General features: G+C 40.3%; 1 protein-coding gene across 3 annotated transcripts in view; it reads left to right on the forward strand.

The window, feature by feature from the left end:
• The window catches only part of Cd84 (CD84 molecule), a 35,178-nt gene that overhangs the window by 8,301 nt on the left and 4,278 nt on the right, over positions 1–22,599 (forward strand). For 2 of the 3 annotated variants that reach the window (XM_021167596.2, XM_029482157.1), the window contains exons 3-6: positions 3,042–3,374; positions 16,760–17,011; positions 17,368–17,502; positions 22,306–22,400. In XM_021167596.2, coding sequence (XP_021023255.1) covers positions 3,042–3,374; positions 16,760–17,011; positions 17,368–17,502; positions 22,306–22,400 — 815 coding nt within the window. The remainder of the gene's footprint in view (positions 1–3,041; positions 3,375–16,759; positions 17,012–17,367; positions 17,503–22,305; positions 22,401–22,599) is intronic. The other variant, XM_021167602.2, reaches the window with a different exon arrangement.

Genomic DNA, 22,599 nt, shown 5'->3' on the forward strand with positions numbered 1-22,599 from the left:
CACACACACACACACACACACACACACACACACACACACACACCTCCATCATAATGAAAATCTAGACTCAACTGACATCAAAGCTTGTGAAATTTGAATTCAGAACCCAAGGGCCTGATTTCTCATTTCTCCTTTTTCTCGTTTCATATTGCAAAGGAAAGTTTTATACATGTGTCTTATTTCCCCAACTTCGTATTAATTCCCCTGAGGCTCAAACATGGAGCCTCACACATGACATGCAAATCTTAATCCCCTTTCAAAATATCTTTGTGCCATAAGCTCTCTCCAAAATTGGATTTTGCTGAAGTTCCCTCCAGTGATAATATAACATTTGAGTCTCTATAACATGTAGAAAAATAAATATTGGAGTTCATTGACAAAGAGATTCTTCCTTTCACAACCAAAGTGCTTTTAGAAGCAGATGGAAACCCACCAAGTAGAGGACTTAAAAGCATCTAGCTGTGCTTTATTTGAATTATCCCATGGTTCTAAGTGGGGTCTAACATGGCCTCAGCATCACTGATTAGTCATAGGGAAGGGCCATGCCATATTTAGAGTACATATACCAATTGGTCATGATCAATACCAGAAATGATTCACATTAACTACATTACCAGTTAACAAAGCATCTCTCTTCATGTTGCATCATTTGCGACTCCAGGAGTTGATGAAGCCACTTTTGAGGTGGCATAGACTGAGAAAGGTTTTGTTACTTTATTGAGTTTGCACGGTGTGTAACTAGATGCCCAGTCGCACAGCTATCTCTCTAGGAACACTGTCAGGTCTTTAAACATAGCAGAAAAATCCAGTTCACACCTACATCAAGTTCTGCTTTTTCTTAGAGACGTCATGGTTCAACATGCAACAATATCAGCAGTGCAAAGAGCTGTGTGCAACACTTCCCCTGCAGCATCCTCGCCTACTCATAGCCACCCTCCTAGATTGCTTTGTCCAGCATTTCCTGAATGACTTTGCTACAGGCATAGTTGTGACACTGGCACCACATTCAACCACTTGTGGTTGCACAACTGCTCTCATACCGAGAAGCTCTCAGCCTGAGCAAATGGCCTCCACATTTGAGAAGTTAGTGACACAATAGAGCCAGAGTTGAATGTCTTATATCTCCTACCTAAGTTAAATCCAAAGAGTAGAATGACCATTAATCCATAGGATTAATTATGAAGCCTTAAGACATGGAGAAGATCTGATGTAGGGGTTAGCTATGAAACTTGAAGGATCCAGTGCAAAACAGAAGTTTGGGGTCTGCTGTTCAAAATTCTTTAAGTATTTGGAAAGCACACAGCCCCAGAAAACCAAGTTCAGGATCCTTTGAGCTTAGCCCATGCACATGCTATCCCTGAGATGCAAGCTAAGATACTGCAAGTTCCCTTTGTGAACTCTATCAACCCAGCAGGATAATTTATAGGGTAACAATTGGTGCTGGAGATGTTTGCAAAGTGTGGCTGCAGTGGCACCATTAGCACAGCTTTATGTTCTCTGTGTTTTCTTCTTGTTTTCCTTCCACTTGCCACTCATTATGCCACCTTTTGCTTTCCGGCGGTTCCTTGGGGCTGTCCTGGTATCCTACTATCCCTGTGGTCCTAACATAGCATCTGATGTATAGTCCTAACATAGATAGCATAGTATTAAGTTAGCAGTTAACAAGTGCTAACTATTGGTAGTCCCTAATTTCCCCTATCCCACTTATAGTGCCCTAAAACATGTTGACTTGGCTTGTCCATTCCAACTAAATCACCAGTATGTTCCTCCTGAGCGCAAAGTTTCCACTGACTTGAAAGGAAAGAGATTCATCTTAGCAGTCCTGGGATCCTGCAGCAGCTACTGAGCTGAAGGGCAAAGGCAGATATAAATGCGAGCAACACTGGGCTAATAAATCCATTCATTTTAGGGACTTGCATTCTCAATGGACCCTCTGTACAGACTTTAGGCTTAACCTGAACCCACATATGCAGAAAACATGGGTTGACCTTTGGAGCTTACACATAGCTAGTTCACATCAAAATAGGCCAGCTGGTTGTTTGTGATTAACAGCTTTTCTGATTGGTCAATTTCCAAGTCATATCCATTATTGAATACATCATGTATCATCTATGACAATCTCAAACACTATTGATCATTAAAGAATCACAGTGAGGGATTTTTTATATTAAAATATGTTTATCTAGATGCCTAAACTCTGGAGACTAGAAGGTATTCAAGGAATAAAGACCATTAACCTTCACTAGGTCCAAGATATCAAGTGTGTCCCTTTCCTGTCCTTCTGGCCAGGAGTGGAAGAACTTGGGATAAGTTTTTGGATTAATGGGTTGATGAAGTATTGGGACACTACTTTTTGGGTTTGTTTTTGTTTTTCCTGTGATCTTCAAAGAAATATGTTACATTTTTGGTTTTATCTTTAGAAGGTAAAGTCAAAAATTCTTCCAGGCTCTGGTGAAATTATCCCCTAAATTGATGAGTTTGGGATCTTTTCTGATCATGTCTATCTTTATAGCCTAGAGTATTTGGCACACAATGGGTGTTTAAGCATTTATTGAGTGAGTTAAGTACCGTGCTATATAGACTATCTTGAAGCAACTTACAAAATAGGCTAAGTTCACTAATTTATGAATGAACACATGTATTTATTCAGTTTTGTTTACAAGAACGTCACAGGTTTTCAACTAAGTTTTTGTGGTCATAGCACATGAAACATACCTAGAGTAAGCCAGGTGGTGGTGGCACACACCTTTGATCCCAGCACTTGGGAGGCAAAGGCAGAAGGATCTCTGTGAGTTCAAGGCTAGCCTGGTCTTCAGAGCAAGTTCCAGGATAGCCAGGACTACACAAAAGAAACCCTGTCTCAAAACCAACCCCCCACTCCCATTCCCCCACCCCCCAAAAATACCTAGATTGAACTTTAAAAAAAAATCCCAAGACAGAAGATGAGCAGTGTCTGAGGAAGTTCCTCAGAGATGCTCAAAAGGAGAAGGAACACAAACAATTCAACAGTGTGATGGTGACTCTTCTATTTATATCCTCAGGGTCTGAAGCAGCAGCAAAAGATGCAGACTCGATGGTAGTGAATGGGATTCTTGGGGAATCAGTTACTTTCCTCTTAAATATTCAAGAACCAAAGAAAATTGACAACATTGCCTGGATATCTCACTCATCCGTTGCTTTTATAAAACCAGGAGTCAATAAAACTGAAGTTACCATAACCCAGGTCACTTATAAAGGACGACTAGAAGTCATCGATCAGAAGTATGACCTGGTCATTAGAGACCTGAGGATGGAAGATGCAGGAACTTACAAAGCAGACATCAATGAAGAGAATGAGGAAACCATCACCAAGATCTACCACCTTCATATCTACCGTAAGTTACGGCAGCACGGCAGGTTCCTGGATTTCCTTTTGCTTTCGAGATTTATGATCTAAACCACACCCATATTTCTGATAACAGAGTTTCCTAACTCTTTTTATCCTTATAATTACATAAGCACATCAGTACTTATAAAGGTTTAACTTTACTTCTGGCCTTGACAGACTTTAGCTGTAATCTGTTTTGCAGCAGAATTTGTCCTCTGTTCTTTGTTTTCCTTTCCTATAAAATGTCAAGAATCATATTAATCAATTTGTAAGCATTATTATGACATTCTAGTAAGAAACTATATGCAGAGTGGTCTTTATAAGGCTTCTGATTTTAAGATAATTACAGAATGCATAGGGAAATGCAAAGAACTATGAAAGGATGTGCTCTGTGCCCTTCTCTTGCCCTCTCCTCTGTTATACTAGATCCAAACTCTGAGTCTCATCCCCAGTCTTATACAGACCTTCTGGGGTAGCCTTTCTTCATTGTCTCTCCTGATTCCAAAGAGATAAAATAAGCAGATCCTGGCACACACCTTTGATTCCAGCACTCAGGAGGCAAAGACAGAAGGATAAATATGAATTCAAGGCTAGCCTGGTCTTCAGAGAAAGTTCCAGAACAGCCAAGACTAACAAAAAGAAACCCTTTCTCAAACCAACCTCCCATCCCCATCCTCACCCCCAAAAAAATACTAGAATGAAAGAAAAAAATCCCAAGACACAGAATGAACAGTGTCTGAGGAGCTCTTATTCCTATAAGTATTAATACTTTCAGAAATGCAGAACAGTGTTCAAGGTCAAAAACAGAAAATTGGAACTTTCTTGGAATGTGCCAGCATTTATTTAGGAATGGAATCACTTATATTCCTATAGAATTTAATCACATATATGGCACTGGACATCATTAATCACATATATAGCACTGGACATCATTAATCACATATATAGCACTGGACATCATTAATCACATACATAGTACCGGACATCATAAGCAAGGTAGGAGTTCTGCAGGGTGGAGAACTGTTAGCCCTGACTCCAGCTTTTTCTACCTAACAGTTTTGTGCAGGTGGCATCTCTGTCCCTGCTGAGAAAATGAAATGAGATTTAGTTTTCATCACTATGGCTATACCAATACCTACCCCAACGGGTGGCACACACACACACACAGACACACACACACACACAAGTCTCCGAAAATAGGTAAATAATGATACTTTTCTTGTGTTTCAGCTATTTTGGAATATTCAGAGCCTACTGTTGTAGAATAGCTGGGCTACAATGGAGACATCCTGCCCAAGCTGTTATTGACTGTGCTTTTATGCTGGCATCTAGGCATCTGGGACTGGAATGATTATAAATCTAGGTGATGATGTTTGGATTTGTCTTTGTTGGGTGGGTGGCTTGTTCCTTGTTTTCTGTTTCCTCTCTGGATTTCCAGAGAGTGTGGTAGCTCTATGTTTTAGTAGGACATTTTCTTTGGATCTGACATTTATAGCCACTGGAGGTTCTCAATAAAAGATGTTTCTGGGTATTGGGAGCTAACACTTAGGACCTGTGATAGGTTAGGAGCATGAAAGTGTTCATAGGAGAGAGAAGAAGAGTGGTTAGCCAGGATCTGTTTATTTCATCTCCTTGGAATCAGGGAGACAGTGAAGTGAGGTCAACCCAGAGGGTCTTCTCTAGATACTGGGGATGAGACTGGGGAGCTGGATCTAGAGGAACAGAAGGAAACAGGAAGATATACAGGCTCCTATCTGCTTCTGGGCAGGAATGATCTGGGTTAGCAGGGAGTGCCTGCTGAAGATGAGGGCTGGGATAAACCAACAAGTGGGGAGAAGGTGGGTAGAAAGGGAAGATCTGTGGAACCACAATAGATGTGGGATTGGGGATGTGCAGGAGTGGGGACATTAGAAGGAAGGCTGCAGCAGGTGTTCTGTTGCAGAGCTAGGGATGAAGCTGAAGCTTGAGATTTGGAGGAGAGGAAGCCTTCTGTTAGCTTACATGTTTCCCTGGCCTGCTCTGGTGGTGTGTTCACAAGGAACACTGGTATTGGGGGCTTGTTTACTGGAATGAATTGGGGGAAGGAAGGTTGGAGTAGAAGATAGAGGTCCTCAAAGAGAAAATTAATAAATCCACAAAATCCAAACAAACAGTGGAAAGAAGTGAATAAACTGTATAAGACTTGAAAATGAAAATAAAATCAATAAAGAAAACTAAAACCGAGAGAATTCTAGAAATGAAAATTTTAAGAATTTGAACAGAAATTACAGAGGCAAACTTCACCAACAAAATATGAGAGATGGAAGAGAGAATATTAGGCATTGAAGATACAATAGAGAAAATGAATATATCAGTCAAAGAAAATGTTAAACCAAAAAAAAAAGTCCTAACAAAAAATACAAAAAATTTAGGACACTAAGAAAAGACAAAACCTAAGACTAATGGAAATATAGGAAGGAAAAGAATTCTACCTCAAGGCCCAGAATATTTTCAACAAAAATCATAGAAGAAAAATTTTCTCACCTAAACAAAAAGATAGATGCCTATAAGGTATATGAAGCATATATAACAACAAATAGATTGAACAAGAAAATAAACTCTCCTTGGCACATAACAGTCAAATCACAAAACATACAGAACAAAGAAAGAATATTAAAAGCTACAAGGGGAAAAGGCCAAGTAGTATATAAATGCAGACCTAGAATGATACCTGATTTCTCAGTGGAGACTCTAAAAGCCAATAGAGTCTGGACAAATGTGCTATAAACTCTAAGAGACCCCTGAGGTCATCCCTGATTACTATACCCACCAAAATATCCAACATCATAAATGGAAAAAATAGGATATTCCATAATAAAGCCAAATTTAAACAATATCTGTCTACAAATCCATCTATAGAAGATGATAGGGGGGAAAATTCCAACCAAACGAGTTTAACTATACCAAATAAAAACAAAAGGAATAAACAATCTCAAAGCAGCAAAATAAAAGAAAAAAGAACACACATACATATAACCAACAACAACAACAAAATAACAGGAATTAACAATCATTGCTCATTGTCCTATCTCAATATCAATGGTCTCAATCTCCCAATAAAAAGACACAAGCTAACAGAATGGATATGATAATAGGATCCATCCTTCTGAGCATCCAAGAAATACACCTCAACATCAAAGATAGACATTACTACAGAGTAAAGGATTGCAAAATGGTATTCCAAGCAAATGTATCTAACTAACAAACTGGTATAACCATTTTAATATCTAACAAGACAGATTTCAAACCAAAACTAATCAAAAGAGATGGGGAAGGATACCATATATTCATCAAAGGAAAAAATCCACCAGGAGGATATTTCAATTGTTAATATCTATGCCCAAGACACAAGGGCATCCAGGTTTGTACAAGAAACACTACTACAACTTAAATCACATACTGACCCTCAAATATTGATAATGGGAGATTTCAAATCCCCACTGTCAGCCAGCCAAAAACCAATGGAGAAATGCTAGAACTAACAAACATTATAAACCAACTGGACCTAACAGATATTAATACAGCATTTCACTCAAACACAAAACAATATATGGGTCTCCCTTCTCCCTAGGGTCACTGGCCACTGGCCCATAAGGACAAAGAGAGCAGAGTCAAAGATTAGAGTTTCAGACACCTCCATGAATACAAATGGAAATGATACCATTCCAGGATCAGCTTGGGGAAGACAGATCAACTTTATTGGGGTGAATACATGGTTATATAGTTTGGGGTATAGGGGTAGGGATATCCAGGGTGGGCAAAGGTCATTGGCTGAAGGTTGCGGTACTGAAATGCCTCATTAACATGGGGAGGCACTCCAGGCATCTCAGGTGCTTCTTGAATAGGTTCTTATTGAGAGAAAGGAAGCTGAACCTGTAATCTAACCATGGCTACATGACATTCCAGAGGTATGGGGGTTTCAAACTCTCCAGACAAGGTCGGAGAAGGAGAAGCCCTGCTGATAAAGGGAGTCTGCCTTTTTGCACTGAGCTCAGGGCTTTCCGGTAACATCAGACTTCAACCTTAGCAGAGCAACAAGAATACACATTCTCTGCATTTCGTGGAAACTTTCTTCAAAATTGTCCACATACTCAGACACAAAGCAAGGCTCAGTAGATACAAGAACATTGAAATACCTCCCTGCATCCTATCAGTATGCCGTGGATTAAAGCTGGATAGCAACACCAACAGAAGCATCAGAAAGCTTATACACGCATAAAAACTGAAGAACTCTCAACTGAACAGAAAATACGTAGAGGCAGAAATTTAAAAAGAAATCAAAGACTTCCTAGAATTCAGTGAATATGAATACATACCCAAATTTATGGGACACAAAGAAAATGTCTCCCAAGAGGCAAGTTCATAGAACTAAGTGCTTAAATTAAAAAAGAAAAAAGAAAATGTTTTGAGAGATCCCATAATAGCAACTAGCAACTTAACAGCACATCTGAAAGCACTAGAACATAAAGAAGTAATCACACACAAAAGGAGTAGATGCCAATAAATGATCAAACTCGGGCAGAAATCAATAAAATCAAAACAAAAATAATAATACAACGAATCAATAAAACAGAGTTGGTTCTTTGAGAAAATCAACGAGACAGAGAAGCACTTACCCAAACTAACTAAAAGGCAAAGAGTGAATATCCAAATTAACAAAATCAGAAAGTAAATGGAGGACATAAGGATAGATACCAAGGAAATTCAGAGACTCAAAAGAACATACTTAAAAACCTATACTTCACTAAACTGGAAAATTTAAGGGTAATTTTCTTGATGGATACTAATTACCAAAGTTAAATCAAGATCAGATAAAAAATTTAAACAGATTTATAACTTGGCAGTGAAATAAAAGTAGCCATTAAAAGTCTCCCAACCAAAAAAAAAAAAAAAAAACAACAAAAAAAAAAAAACAGTTCTAGAAATCTACCAGATTTTCAAATAAGAGTTAAAATCAATAATCCTCAATTTATCCTATAAAATAGAAATAGGAGGATCACTGCCAAATTCATTTTACGAGACCACAGTCACACTGATATCAAATCATGCAAAGATTCAGCAAAGAAAGAGAATTACAAATCAATTTCCCTCATGAACATAGACACAAAAATACTCAATAAAATACAAACAGAATCCAAGAACACATCAAAAAGATCATTCACCATGATCAAAAAAGGCTTCAACCCAGAGATGCAAGGATGGTTCAATGTACAAAAATCAGTCAATGAAATTCACCATATTAACAAACTGAAATAAACACACACACACACACACGATCATCTCGTTAGATGCTCATGGATCTGTAGTGTGGGGAATGTGGAGGTCAGCCTTGTAAAGGAAAGAGTGGGATGGAGAGCGAGGTGCCACAGGCTCCTGCAGCTCCTCTAAGATATTGAGGTGTTATTAGCACTTTTGTTCATAATTCATAATTTTGTAATAATCTTTATTTTCCCTTAGAAAACCAAGTAAAAATAAACTAGTAAAAGATTATCATGTTTTATGACCATCAACAGAATCATTTTACTGTGTTGCTCAGGACATATGTATTGACCTCTATTGACCTCTACAATAAATGACTGGCTGGTGATAAAAAAAAAAAAAAAAAAAAAAAGAGTCCTGATCAGCCATACACCACAGTAGATCTAAAATGGCTCCCGGAACACCATAAGACAGCAAAAAGGAACTGAGACCAGGATGGTGGCTGCTTCCCCTATCTTCACAGAAGTCCTAACCCCTCCCCAACCCACCTCTCCTGAATTAGCTCATCAGGCAGGGCTTTAATTAGGGCATGGTGACAGTGTGGCAAGATACTTACTATTGGCCAAGGATTTGGGGACTTGGGATCTGCTCAAACACTGTATATAAGCTTATTCACTGAGCTATAAACTCAGGTCTGCACCCTGATTCTGATCTCTAGAGTCTGGTTCCTGAGATTCATCATGTGACTCGGTTGCCTCAACCCCTATCCTCAGTTCTGTTTCTACATCTGATGCCTGAACAGGGACCCCTAAATGTCCTGTGCAACAAAGAGTGGCTGAGTAGATCTCTCCAAACAAAATGGGCAATACTCAGAGAAAGCATAGTCAATTGAAGGTTTTGAAAGGGATCTTGGAGAGTAGGCAGCTGAGATGTTCTGAAAAGAAACTCAGTACCTTTTATGAGAAAATTCTGGACTTATGTACATGGATATTAGCTGGCCACATTTGAGATGAGCATACCTGAGAACGGGTAGTGGCACTGGCACGGATGAAGGAGTTGGAAGAAGAGCTGCCTCCATACTTCTTCCCAATAGTCGCGTCCATCTTAAGCTGCCTTTATGGTTCTGCACTAGATCTTCAACCTCTGTCTGCTTTGTTGACAAGTTTCAGGGATGACTCCCAACAGCACCTAAGAAAAGCTCAGAGGGCACAGCTGCCTCCATAGATAAGAAGACTGCTGAGCCAGCAGATCTTGTCATCCCTGTAGATAAAGGCAACGGCTCTGTTTTATCCTCATCTGATAAATCTTGAAAATGAAAGTGGGAGGGAGTGCGGAAGCAGGGGTGGATCACCACCGCCAGACCCTCTCATGCAACTGATAGGAATACACGTTTCATACACATGAAACAACGGCTCTGCTCCGCCAGTTCTGCCACCTGCCTCCAATCCCTGCGGGAGAGAAGGACAGCGAATGAGCATTCGGTGCTCCTCTCCAGTGCTTCCTCTTCATGGAGCTAAGCTAAATCCCTCAGCAGTGGCACCTCAACCCGTGTTCTTCCGTCTTTCTGTGGGAAATGATCCCCTACAGAGAACCTGGAAACCTTACTCTATGGAGATGCTGAAAAAAATGTAGCAAGGCAGCTGCTAAAAATGGGCTACACTCCGGCTTTGAGGAGCAGATGTTTGAATCCATGACCACAGCTCTGAATACCCTAAGGGACTGGGCGACTATTATCAGATCTAGATTACTGGGGGTCAATTTCTATAACAGAAGGTGGGATTTTATGATGAGGCTGAGACTCTTGAACAGGATAACTTAGCTAGACAAGTGGCCATCCTATCTGAAGCTCTGCAGGGAGAGGGTAATTATATCTCTCCCACTGCTCAAATGCAGGGACCACCAAATTACTTTGATCATGTTGGCCTGTGTGCTGGGCAGGCAGTCAGGAAAGTTACAGAAGATGCTACATACAGCACCACTTAGCAGTCTGAAGCAAAAATCCAAGGAACATTTTGCAGATTTTGCATATCGGGTCCACAAGACTGTTGACCTTCACTTAAATCATCATGTGACCATGGAAGCTTTAGCTAAGGAGTTTGTCTGGGAGGGTTACTACTGAGGGGCCATCGCCCCTGTCTGAAGTAGGGAAATAGAGGACTGGATCAACATGACCTGAGACATAAGTAATCGTTATAGAAATTCAGAAAGCCTAGTAGCCACTTTAGCTCTGCACCTAAAGGTAAAAGAGGAAGAGGAAAATGTTTGTTGGAGCTGTGCGGGTCAGGGACATTTTGCCAGGCAATGCCTGAATAAAGTGCAGGAAAAGAAAGAGAAAAGATGTCCTTCAGTTTGCCCTAAATGCAAAAAGAGTTTCCCATTGGGCCAAGGACTGCCAATCAAAACCCACCAGGGATGGCAACCTTTAAAAGTTCCAGCAGGGCAACCCCCAGCCCTACCAGTAAAGGGGAGACAAACACCTAAAATATTATGAACCATTACTATTGGTCATAATCGAACCAGACTGGGTTCAGCCCCAAGGAGCAGAACAGCGCAGCAAGGCCCTGGACTGTCTCTGAGGTAAAGCTAGTGCTGTTGGCAGAGGGTTCCAAGGAGCCACGTATTTTACTGATGCTTTCCTTCACTGACTTGACCATCTTTAGGAGCCGTGTATTTTACTGATGCTTTCCTTCACTGACTTGACCATCTTTAGAAGTGTCTCCCCCACATGGGATCCCCACATGGACCAGAATGCTCCTCCAGCCCCCTGACAAAACAATATATTGGATTCATCTGGCTTAGTCTTCAGCCACTATTACCCCATTTGTGGATAGAATATTTCTACAGCCCTTTGTGTGACTGAGCTAGCTCTCACTGGACTGGAATTCCCCATAACCCTCAAAGCCAAGCTATCATTAAGTGGACCCACTCCTCTCTCTCAAAAAACAGTTAGAGAGGGGGATATGGGGGAACCGATCCAGGGATAAATTAATAGAATAATTATTTACTATGAATTTTTAAAATTTTGACAAATAGGGTATCTCTCCAGCATATGAACACTGTTGGGAGGCTATGCTGCCAAGAATAACTCCTTTGCCCTTGGTCTATTGGAGAGATCCTATAAACAACACCTGAAAGAGTCCAGCCCCTCTGCTAACCATGGGGCGAGGGTTTGTTTGTGTTTTTCAGAAAGAACAGATAAGCCTATTTGGGTTTCTAATAGATCCATTAAGCCCTGCACCACTGATGGTCCAGATGGAGCCAATAGAGCCATGGAGGACATGGAGCTTGGAGAACCTCTCACTGAGTGAGTCAGACAAGGAAGAGGAGAAATGACTACCAGTCCCTACACTGTCAACACTGGCAGGGAAGATACTCCAGCCAACCACCTCAGTGGCCTGAGCAATCCACAAGACTCTTATAAACTAGGGACAGAGAATGTCTCCAGAAGGACCAGAGGCAGGACCATCTACCCTTTTTCTTCTACTGATGTGTGCTGTCATAACAGCTAATTCTGAGGCACATGCCCAGCCACTCTTGTGGACTGCCATTAGGAATCTGCCCATTTTCTTTCTGTTAGTTGGGATTCCCAGTTGCCTAACATAGACAGTAACAATCCAGCAATAGGAGAGAATCAATTCCCCACCAACTCTACCCTAGCACTTCCATTTAATGGGTCATTCAACCTGGTTCCAGGAATAGTAGGCTTTTGTCTAACAAATTATATGCCTAGAGGATTTCATAATACTGACTCAGGTCATTATCATGGACTTCTCCAATTGGGTCAAGGCTCATCCGGCAGGTAGTGGTCAATATGCTTTGCTTCTACTGTCATCCAGTGGGAAACCTCAACGGACACTTAGCAACAGGTCTGTGTCAGGAACAAATGGAACATTCGCTGTCCCTCGAAATATCAAGGCTCAACAGTTGCGCGCCAAGTTGCTCCTCTTGGAAGTCTTTGGCCTTCAAATAAAACCAGAAAGGAGACCTTTGAGGGATGTGGACGTCAACCTTGTGAAGGAAAAAGTGGGATGGAGAGTGAGGCACCACAGACTCCTGTGAGTTCTCAGAGAATCTGCTATATGCGACATTAGATCTAAGATGGCTCCCGGAACACCAGTGAGACAACAAAAAAGAAGAGGCCAGGGCAGTGGCTATCTCCATCTCCAATCTTCATGGAAGTCCTAAAAGGTGATGATACTCACCTACTCCTTCTGAATTGCCTTATCAGGCAAGGTTTTCATTGGGGCAAGATTTTCACTGGGGCATGGTGATGATGGGGCAAGATATGATTGGCTGAAGATTCAGGGGCTTGGGATTGGTTCAACACTGTGTATAAGCTTATGCACGGGGCAGTAAATTCAGATTTGCACTCTGATGCTGATCTCTGGAATCTGATTCCTGGGATTTGTCACATAACTCCATCGACTCTCATCACCATCCTCAGTCCTGTTCCCACCCTGTAGGATGAACATAGTAAAAACTGATCATCCTACCAAAAGCATTCTACAAAATCAATACAGTCCCTACCAAAAACCAACACAATTCTTCACAGATCTTGAAAGGATCTCAGCTTCGTGTAGAAAAACAAAAACCCCAGGATAACCAAAATAGTCCTGAACAATAAAAGAACTGCTGGAGGTCTCACCATTCCTGATATCACATCATACCACAGAGTAAAACAGCGCAGCCTTGGCATGAAAAACAAACATATTGATCAATGGAATCAAAGTGAAGACCCACACATAAATCCACAGAAGTGTGGATAAAGAAGCTAGAAATACACACTAGAAAAAAAGACAGCATCTTCAACAAAAGTACTGGTCAAACTGATGTCTGCATGTAGAGGCATACAGATAGATCTATACTTATCACCCTGCACAAAACTCAAGCCCAAGTAGATCAAAGACCTTAACATAAAATCAGATACACTGAACTGAATGAAAAGAAAGGGGAGGATAGCCTTGCATTCATTGGCACAGTAGAAGACTTCTTGAGCAGAACACCAAAAGTATAGGCACTAAGACCAACAATTAATAAATGGGACCTCACGAAACTGAAAAGTTTCTGTAAGGGAAAGGACACTGTCATTCAGACAAAGTGGCAGCCTACAGAATGGGAAAAGTTCTTGATTTGTTTTGTTTTGTTTTGTTTTGTTTTGTTTTGTTTTGTTTTGTTTTGCTTTGTTTTGTTTTACCAACTCTACATCTGATAGAAGACTAATATCTAAAGTATGTAAAGGACACAAAAAAATCAGATATCAAAAACCCAAATAATCCAATTAAAAAACATGGCACAGATCTAAACAGTGAATTTTCAATAGAAAAAAAACCCAAATGGCTGAAAAACACTTAAAGAAATGTTCACCATCCTTAGCCATCAGGGAAAAGAAAGCCAAAATTATTCTGAGAATCCATCTTACACCTGTCAGAATGGCTAAAATCAAGAACACAAGGTCACCCCTAGCAAGGATGTGGAATAAGGGAACACTCCTCCACTGTTGATGGGAGTGCAAACTTGTACAGGTACTATGATAATCAATATGGTGGTTCCTCACAAAGTTGGGACTCTATCTACCTTAAGGTCCACCTATACCACTCTTGGGCATATACCCAAAGGAGACTTCATATAGCAGAAGGACACTTGCACAACCTTGTTCATTGCTACTCTATTCATAACAGCCAGAAACTGGAAATAACTTAGATGTCCCCCAATAGTAGAATGGATGAAGAGACTGGTGAATTTATAGAATGAAGTATTACCCACCCCACCTGTTTAAAATATCACATCATGAAATTTCAAGTAAATGGATGAAACCAGAACAAATTATCCTAAGTGAGATTTATCCAAAAAAGATAAATATGTTATATATTTGCTTATATGTGAATCTTAGTAAATGTTTTAAAATGATAACCAAGCTACAATCAGAAGAGTTGGAGAAGTTAGGTATGGAGAAAAGGACTAGAGAGGACAATAGAGCTCCCTAGGAGGAGGAAATAGTATAAATTTTGTGGGTGGACTGAGAGTTGAGGCGAATGGAATGAGACGTGGCAGAGGAGGGGAGATGTGGTTGAAAGAATTAGTGGAGAATCAGCTAGAGCTGCAGGGCCTTTGAGGAGTGGTGTAGAAACCGACCGCAGTGGAAACTTCTTAAGCTATGTGAAGATGATCCTACTGCAGTCTCCAAATAATGAACAAGACGGAGTACACTCTTCAAGGCTGCAACCTGAATTTTTGCTAACCTTCAGCCACCTTATAATGACACCTTTGGTTCGATTTTCCACAACTTGAGCTCTTTGGCTGCTGGAGAGGAGATTCTCTTGCAGGGCACACTATCAACCTTCAGACTGTTCATGTTCATCTGAAGCTGGTCAACTTTATGACTCAGTTCATTGTTGCCCTTCACTATATTCTGAGATGCTGGAAGCTGGTTAATTTTATCACAGATCTCATTCCTTCTCCTTTGTCAGTTTATCCAGAGATGCTAAGAGAACCCAACCAGCACCATCAGTTTCCTCAATTTTCCACAAACTGTCAAATTTTTATAGAGAGAGTCACCATATCCATTGCCAATCACAATTGGAGAATTAGAATAATCTAATGTATTTGTCTCCTTACATTCATAGTTAATGCCATTGGCATTTAGTACATGCTAAGCTCCAAGAGGAGGCTTCAATAACTAAAGAGGCTTAAGTACTTATAGATGTTGGCTAAGTAGAAAATTCCAGATACTTAAAAGATTGATTCTTATACTTTGGTTGCTCAAGATCCACTTCTGGTACCAAAATCTTTATTAGTCAGGGTTCTCTGGACTCTAGAGTCTAGAATAACTAAGTTTATAGAATGGATCTCTCTGTGTAGCAGAGGATTTAGTAGAATGACTTACAGACTGTTGTTTCTTTGACTGGAGCAATAGCTGAGTGCTACATCCTGCTCTGCAGGCCAAGAATCAGAGAGAAATTCTGGGCTTACTTTGGGCGTTTTGAAACCTCTAAGCCCACCTCCAGTGTCACATTTCCTCCAACACAGCCACACCTCCTAATGCTAATCATTTCCCACGGTTCTACATCCTGGTGACTAACCATTCAAACCCTATGACCTGTAGGAGCCATTTTAATTCAAACCACCACACCTTTGATGCTTGTAATTTATAGATGAAGTCTCTTTTGGTTTTTGAATGCTTTCAGTAGGTATCCCAGGCTGGCCTTAAATTCATAATCTTTCTGCATCACTCTCCTGAATGCATGGATTCCTGGCATTCACTCTCATGAATGAACAGCTTCCTTACTGAGGCAAAGTCATTTTTTACAGATTCTGGATCAGTACAAGATTTTGCTCTATACTCACAGTGTAGTGGCTACAAACGTGGCTACACTCTTCAGTTTCATCTGTTTCAGAAACCTTCCCTCCATTGCTTGCACAAGTGTAGAGCCTCAATGACCAAAAGAATAAATCAAGCTCAAACTTACAACATCTCCAAATGGACGTGGTGTAAGAATTTCTGCCATGATGAGGTTCCTCTCTCTACTCCTTTCAGCTCCTTCCTCCCCCTTCCCTCCCCTGTCCTCTAGATTCACTCCCTTTTTGTCTCAGGATATACTGTATGAAAAAATAATCCATTTTCAATAAAATGGAAAAATGAAAAAATATGTGTATAAGAATGTGTGTGTGTGTGTCCAACAACAATTAATGGGAAAAAGGCCATCAGTTTGAAAAAGGAAGCCTGTGTGGAAAGGTTTGGAGGGAGGAAAAGGAGAAATGATGTAATTTCATGACTTATTGTAATCTCAGCAAAGAAAAAAGCCCTTGATTACTTAATGTGAATGACGGTAAAATAAACCAATATAGGAAAACGACTCTTTAAAAAAAAGACAACCTTCTGCTGTGGCTAATTTTAAGATCCATAAGGTTGAAAGTATGCAATCACTCACCATTACATGGATGATTATGTGTGTATGTGTGTGTATCACTACCAGTACCATATAGTATAATAAAATATCAAAAATAATTTTAATATAATTTATTTGTTTTCATGACTTAATTAATGTTGTGTTTAACATCTATTATACAAACTTCTGAAACGCTAACAACTGATTGTCACAAGCTTTTAGTTGCTGGTTTCAGCTCACTGTAGGCTCATATGTTTTCCCCTTATAGGTCGACTTAAAACACCAAAAATTACACAGAGTTTGATATCATCTTTGAACAATACCTGTAATATCACACTGACATGTTCTGTGGAAAAGGAAGAAAAGGATGTCACATATAGCTGGAGTCCCTCTGGAGAGAAAAGCAATGTCCTTCAAATCGTCCACTCCCCCATGGACCAAAAACTAACCTACACATGTACAGCCCAGAACCCTGTCAGCAACAATTCTGACTCTGTCACTGTCCAGCAGCCATGTACAGGTAACCAGCTCCTTCGCTCCCTTCTGGAAAGTCTCAGAAATCACTTTGGGACGCTCCAAGGCTTAACCTCTGGCTAATCTTCACATGTATGTGCTTCCTTTATGGTGAGACTAACACTGGGTGTATCTTCACCCAGGCAGCCTCCTGGGGGAAAGACCAAAGCTTTCTCTATGAAGGGTAAGCATTCCCTGGTATTTTTGTGGATCCCCTGTTTGACTCTTGGATTCAGGTAGTAAATTGAAGAGCTTTGGCACTCTCCAAAAGGCAACCCATTTTGACCTGAGTGTGGACAAATGTGCACAGAATCTTGGGCCTGTCTCCTGATAGCCAATACTCACTACAGTTTCTGTTTCCAGACACTCCAAGCTTCCATCCTCGCCATGCTGTGTTGCCAGGAGGATTGGCCATGCTCTTTCTGCTTATTCTCATTCCGATGTTGGCATTCCTGTTCCATTTGTACAAGAGAAGGCGAGACAGGATTGTCCTGGAAGGTAAAATGTGAGAATGTGTCTTCTTTCTTCTAAGAAGTGAGGTTATTTATTTCCCCAGAGTGGAGTGGAGAGGATCATTTTGGGAACTGTGGTAGCAAGCCAAAGGAGCCAAGGTAAAAGTATTTACCAGTCTAGAATAAATGCAAAAAAAAATTAATAAAGAAAAAATGTTGCAATATAAAGATGCAGCAGGTACTCTCAGAGAGAGAATACCCCATGAAAAATAAGATTCTTTTCTAACAATTAAAGGAAATTATTTGGTCTTTTCTTGCATAACATTTGTATAAGGTCATATCTGGGCATTTCACTATCTTGTTAAGTAGTAAATTCAACAGTGTAAGCTATCTTTCTTGATACTAGACATTTGAACTAATAATATGATATCATAAGTCACTGGGGTCAAGCCCCAAGTGATCAGGATCTAATTATTTAAGGGTAAGAATTTCTGTATTTGAGGGAGGCAACTTTTTTATCTCTACATTTTTACTTTTAAATATTTACTTTTTTAATAAAAATATGCACATATGCACACCCATATGCCTGGAATGACCAGAAAAAAAGGCTTCAGTTCCCCTGAAGCTAGAGTTTCAGGCAGTTGTGAGTCACCCAGTGTTGTGGGGACTGAGGACCACACTCATGTCCTCCTCAGGAGGGTCTTAAACAGCTGCACTGTCTCTCCAGCTCTGGTTTACCCCTCACCACATAAATCAACAAGCTCAAATCATTGACAAGGAAAGAAATTCCTCTCTCTCTCTCTCTCTCTCTCTCTCTCTCTCTCTCTCTCTCTCTCTCTCTCTCTCTCTCTCTCTCTCTCTCTCTCTCATTCTCCTGGAGCTTCTTCAGAGCTTCTTCAGATAAGGGGCACTGGGTGGAATTTCTGATCAGTCATATGGTCATAGATCCATATGTCATAAGGTAAAAAAGCGGCGGGGGCTAATGTAGTATTTTAGAGAAGGAAATGGCAAAAAGTTTAAGGACAAATTCATCACTCATTGGCTGAGAAGTTCTCATGGTGAAGTCAGATGCCAACCTTAATGGTAATGGCTGATACTCTTGAGACAGACAATACCTTATGAAGTTTACTGACTTCTAATCTGAAAAATAATTATACCAGGAGACTAAATAAATAAGAGCCAGGGAGAATGAGAGTTATGTTGGTGAGCTCTTCCAGGAGAGGCATTAGCTGGGAAACTCAGGCCCATGTGCTCTACCAAAGGAATCATCTCTCAGAGGCTGCCTTGCTCTATTTAACTAATCTAGTTATGTACTTATGTATGTATGTATGTATGTACGTACATATGTATGTATGTGTCTATCTACTATCTGTTTTATATACAAGGTTATGTATCTATATGTATATGTATGTAGGTATATATGTGTGTGTGTATATACATATACATATACATATACATATACATATACATATACATATACATATACACTATCTGTGTGTCTGCCTATCTATCTATATCTGTCTATCAATCCTGGTTATTAAGAACCAGGAGAACTGTGTCTCACAAAGTGAGGAATCTCATTCTCTAGGATCTCTGCTCTGCTTTTTAATAATTTTGAATAATATCTAGAGAGGCTTGATGTACATGTGTATCCAACTGGTGCAAAGGTCTCCCTCCTAGCCACTTTGTGAAGGGGAAGGATGTTCTCTAAAGGAGAAAGGATTTTTGTTGATCTTTGAGTTCCTACCTGAAGTTCTTAAGTACTCTCATGTGTGAGAGAGCAGACCTGGGTAAGGAAAGGCTGTGGTTGGAGAGAGCTCCATGTGTAGGGAGGGAAAAGGGGGGGATTAAAACTTAAAGCAGAGGAAGAAGCAGAGTTGCTAGGGATGGTTGGGGAGCAAGGGCTTGAGTGCAGCAAAGGAAGGGTGATCGATGTTGTCTAAGGTTGAGCTTTGGAACACAGTCCAAGAATGGAGTTATGCAAGAAGAATTCTCAGTGTTTGTGAGAAAATTCCAAGAAAACAAAACAATCGATTGTGACCTCAGTTTCTTCAAACATGGAATTGTCCTTGGAATGTGCTTTTGTGCTCCTCCCAGGTGATCAGATGGGACTGAGTTTACTTCATCTTATTCATTACAACTGCATATTGTTACTTGTTTATATGTCTCCTCGAGGGGGAAAAAAACATGTTTTGCTACATGTGGCTTGTCCTTATCACTGTACACTTTACTCAAGAGAATCTACTTAATTCTCAGAGTATAAATTGTCTGATGCTCTGAATAAAGTTGGCTATTTCATAAGTCTGCCTGATATTAAGGCTCCATTCTTCCAGGTCCCACCACCTCTAAAATGGTAAATGGTTGAGATTAGAGGAGATGGGCCAGTTTGAGATAAACTAGAAATGCACATACAACATCCCTGTTGTAGCATGAGGCACTGTGATGAGGCCATAAAGGCATAAATATAAAAGACCGATGTCCTTATCTAAATTATGACAAAAGAGACCTAGTTTTAAGACCCAGTTTTATCGTTCAATGAGCCCTGAGATGATTAATGTTCTTGATCTAGGACTAGATATAGGGGTCAAGTTTTACCACAAAGTAAAACTAGGAGGTTTTCTTTTGATAATTTGGACTTCAAATTTGAACCACTTCTTCAGAATGCATCCCAGGACTAGGTCAAAGGGAATAATGGACATGAGACCCATCAAGTAGGTCCTACAAGAGGTGAAGTTTTTACCTACAATGCACCACTTGGGGAAGCATCAGAACTCGTGTATCAAAGGCAAGACCTGATCACACTACACTGGCTCAATGGAGATATGCTTGTAAGAAAAGGTGTTGCTTAAGAATAGAGACTCTCAAGCTAGAGAGATGGTGGCTCAACCTTATAATGTCTAGGCTTACAACCAAAAGCATAAGAGCACAGAGACTCTCCAGATGCATGGAGGTTAAATCCAGTTTTACTCAGGAGTCAAACCTATGCAGCTGGTGAAGCCAAACCAACATTGAAAGTCAATTTTACAATCTCATACTTACTGTGGATTGGTCACAAGAGAAAGGAAAGGACTCACCACCCAGGATAAAACTAGGTAACTTATGGTTCTCTTGGATCAGAAAGTATTGCCAGGAGCCAGAAAAATCATAGGCAAAGCCACCATTGACCACTCACTCTGCTCTCAGCTGCTCTGGAGAGAGAGCAGCAGCAATGATTGGGTGGAGGGGGAACAGGCATGAGAGAGGAGAGGAAAGAGAATGACCTCACTATATTTGCAGATTCACCCTGGACGAGCTGCTGCCGCCAACTGCACTACACTTTAATACTGAGGCAGTCCTTCATTCTTACAAACTATAGGGTGGCCTGTTCTCTTCCACTCTCCTCATATCCTACAAAATATACCCTTGGTGTATTCATTACTTTTCTCATTGTTGTGACACAATACATGTATGTAGAGATGAAGTTCCATTTTGACTGTTATTTGGCCAGTTATTTTAGCACTGTAAGATTTCGTTTCTCTCAGCTATAAGATATCTATAATATTAAGGCTTACTGCATATAGTTATTAAGTAGATTATACAGATGCAGTAGCCAGCCTGGTACACAGTACTAGGTAAATGTTAACTCCTTTGTGTAATTGGCAGGGCTGAGTATCTATTGAGAGTTGCATTCTATGGGACAGGGCTTGTGACATGCATCATAAGTCAAGAACACTCACAAATGGAAAATATTATAGTCCTTCAGGTGTGATCTCCAAGTTCATTCAAGGAAACATCTGTCTTCCTCTCATGAGCAAACAAGATAGAGAAATAGAGATAGAGTGAGAATGAAAGAAAGAGAGAGAGAGAGAGAGAGAGAGAGAGAGAGAGAGAGAGAGAGAGAGAGAGACTGAGAGATGGAGACACACTAGTCTTTGCAACCACAAATAAAATTGAGAGCACTTTGGGTTCCTAAGTGGGTGCCCAAATCTGGGCAAAGACTTAGACAAGACTAGCTCTGAATTGCTGAAGTCTATGATGATCTTGGTTTAGATCCATTATTTGTAGATGGTTTTGTGTCCTATAAGAAGGCACAAGCCGGGCAGTGGTGTGCACGCCTTTAATCCCAGCACTTGGGACGCAGAAATAGGTGGATTTCTGAGTTCCAGGCCAGCCTGGTCTACAGAGTAAGTTTCAGGACAGTCAGGGCTACACAGAAAAACCCTGTCTCAACCCCCCCCCAAAAAAGGCACAAAATTCTGGCTATCACTTTGCAACTTGACCCTAAAATCTTGTGTTAATACTATAGTAAAAGCATGTTTTAAGATTAATACCTCATTTAGCTCAAAAAAATTTAAAGCAAAGATCTATATATCCTTTCTTTGTTTTTCTGGGACCTCGTATGGAACCTGGCACAAAGTAGGCGCTTAACAAATACTTAACAGCTACGTGAATGTTTGTGGTTATAGTCAGGTATGTACCAGGATGATAAAGTACCAAGTATAACTAGAATCAATCAAATTAAACTAAAACCCTGACAGGGAAAATCTAACCATGCAAGGTCATCAACTCCAGAGATATCTTTGAATTTCATACAGGGTCTAGGAAGATTCTCTTTATGTTAAACTGGGCCTCAGGAATAAAAAAGAATTCCCAATGTGCTTCAGGTGAGATTTGAATAAGATGTGCCCTATCACACCTGTAATCCTTCGGATGGAAGGAGCACCTGAGTATACAAACATCCTTTTCCACAGGGTAGGGGCCATTTAACCTGTGGATTTTATTTCTTTATCACAGAAAGATAAAATATGACTAGGCAGTCTCTAAAAACCCATCTACCTTTCACAGACTGTGGTTCTATGTTTATTTGTAGCAGATGATGTCTCAAAGAAAACAGTATATGCTGTAGTTTCAAGAAATGCTCAACCCACAGAGTCCAGAATCTATGATGAAATCCCTCAGTCCAAGGTAAGCTGATGCTATTCATACATACACCCTACCACTCAGACCACTAGAATAGGAGGCTTGGGCAACAATTACCCTCTGATGGCCATTGTATAGAAAGAGTGCCACCAACAGATTGGGAAAGGATCTTCACCTATCCTAAATCAGATAAGGGACTAATATCCAATATATATAAAGAACTCAAGAAGGTGGACTCCAGAAA

Source organism: Mus caroli, chromosome 1, assembly GCF_900094665.2.
Source record: "Mus caroli chromosome 1, CAROLI_EIJ_v1.1, whole genome shotgun sequence".
NCBI lineage: Eukaryota > Metazoa > Chordata > Mammalia > Rodentia > Muridae > Mus > Mus caroli.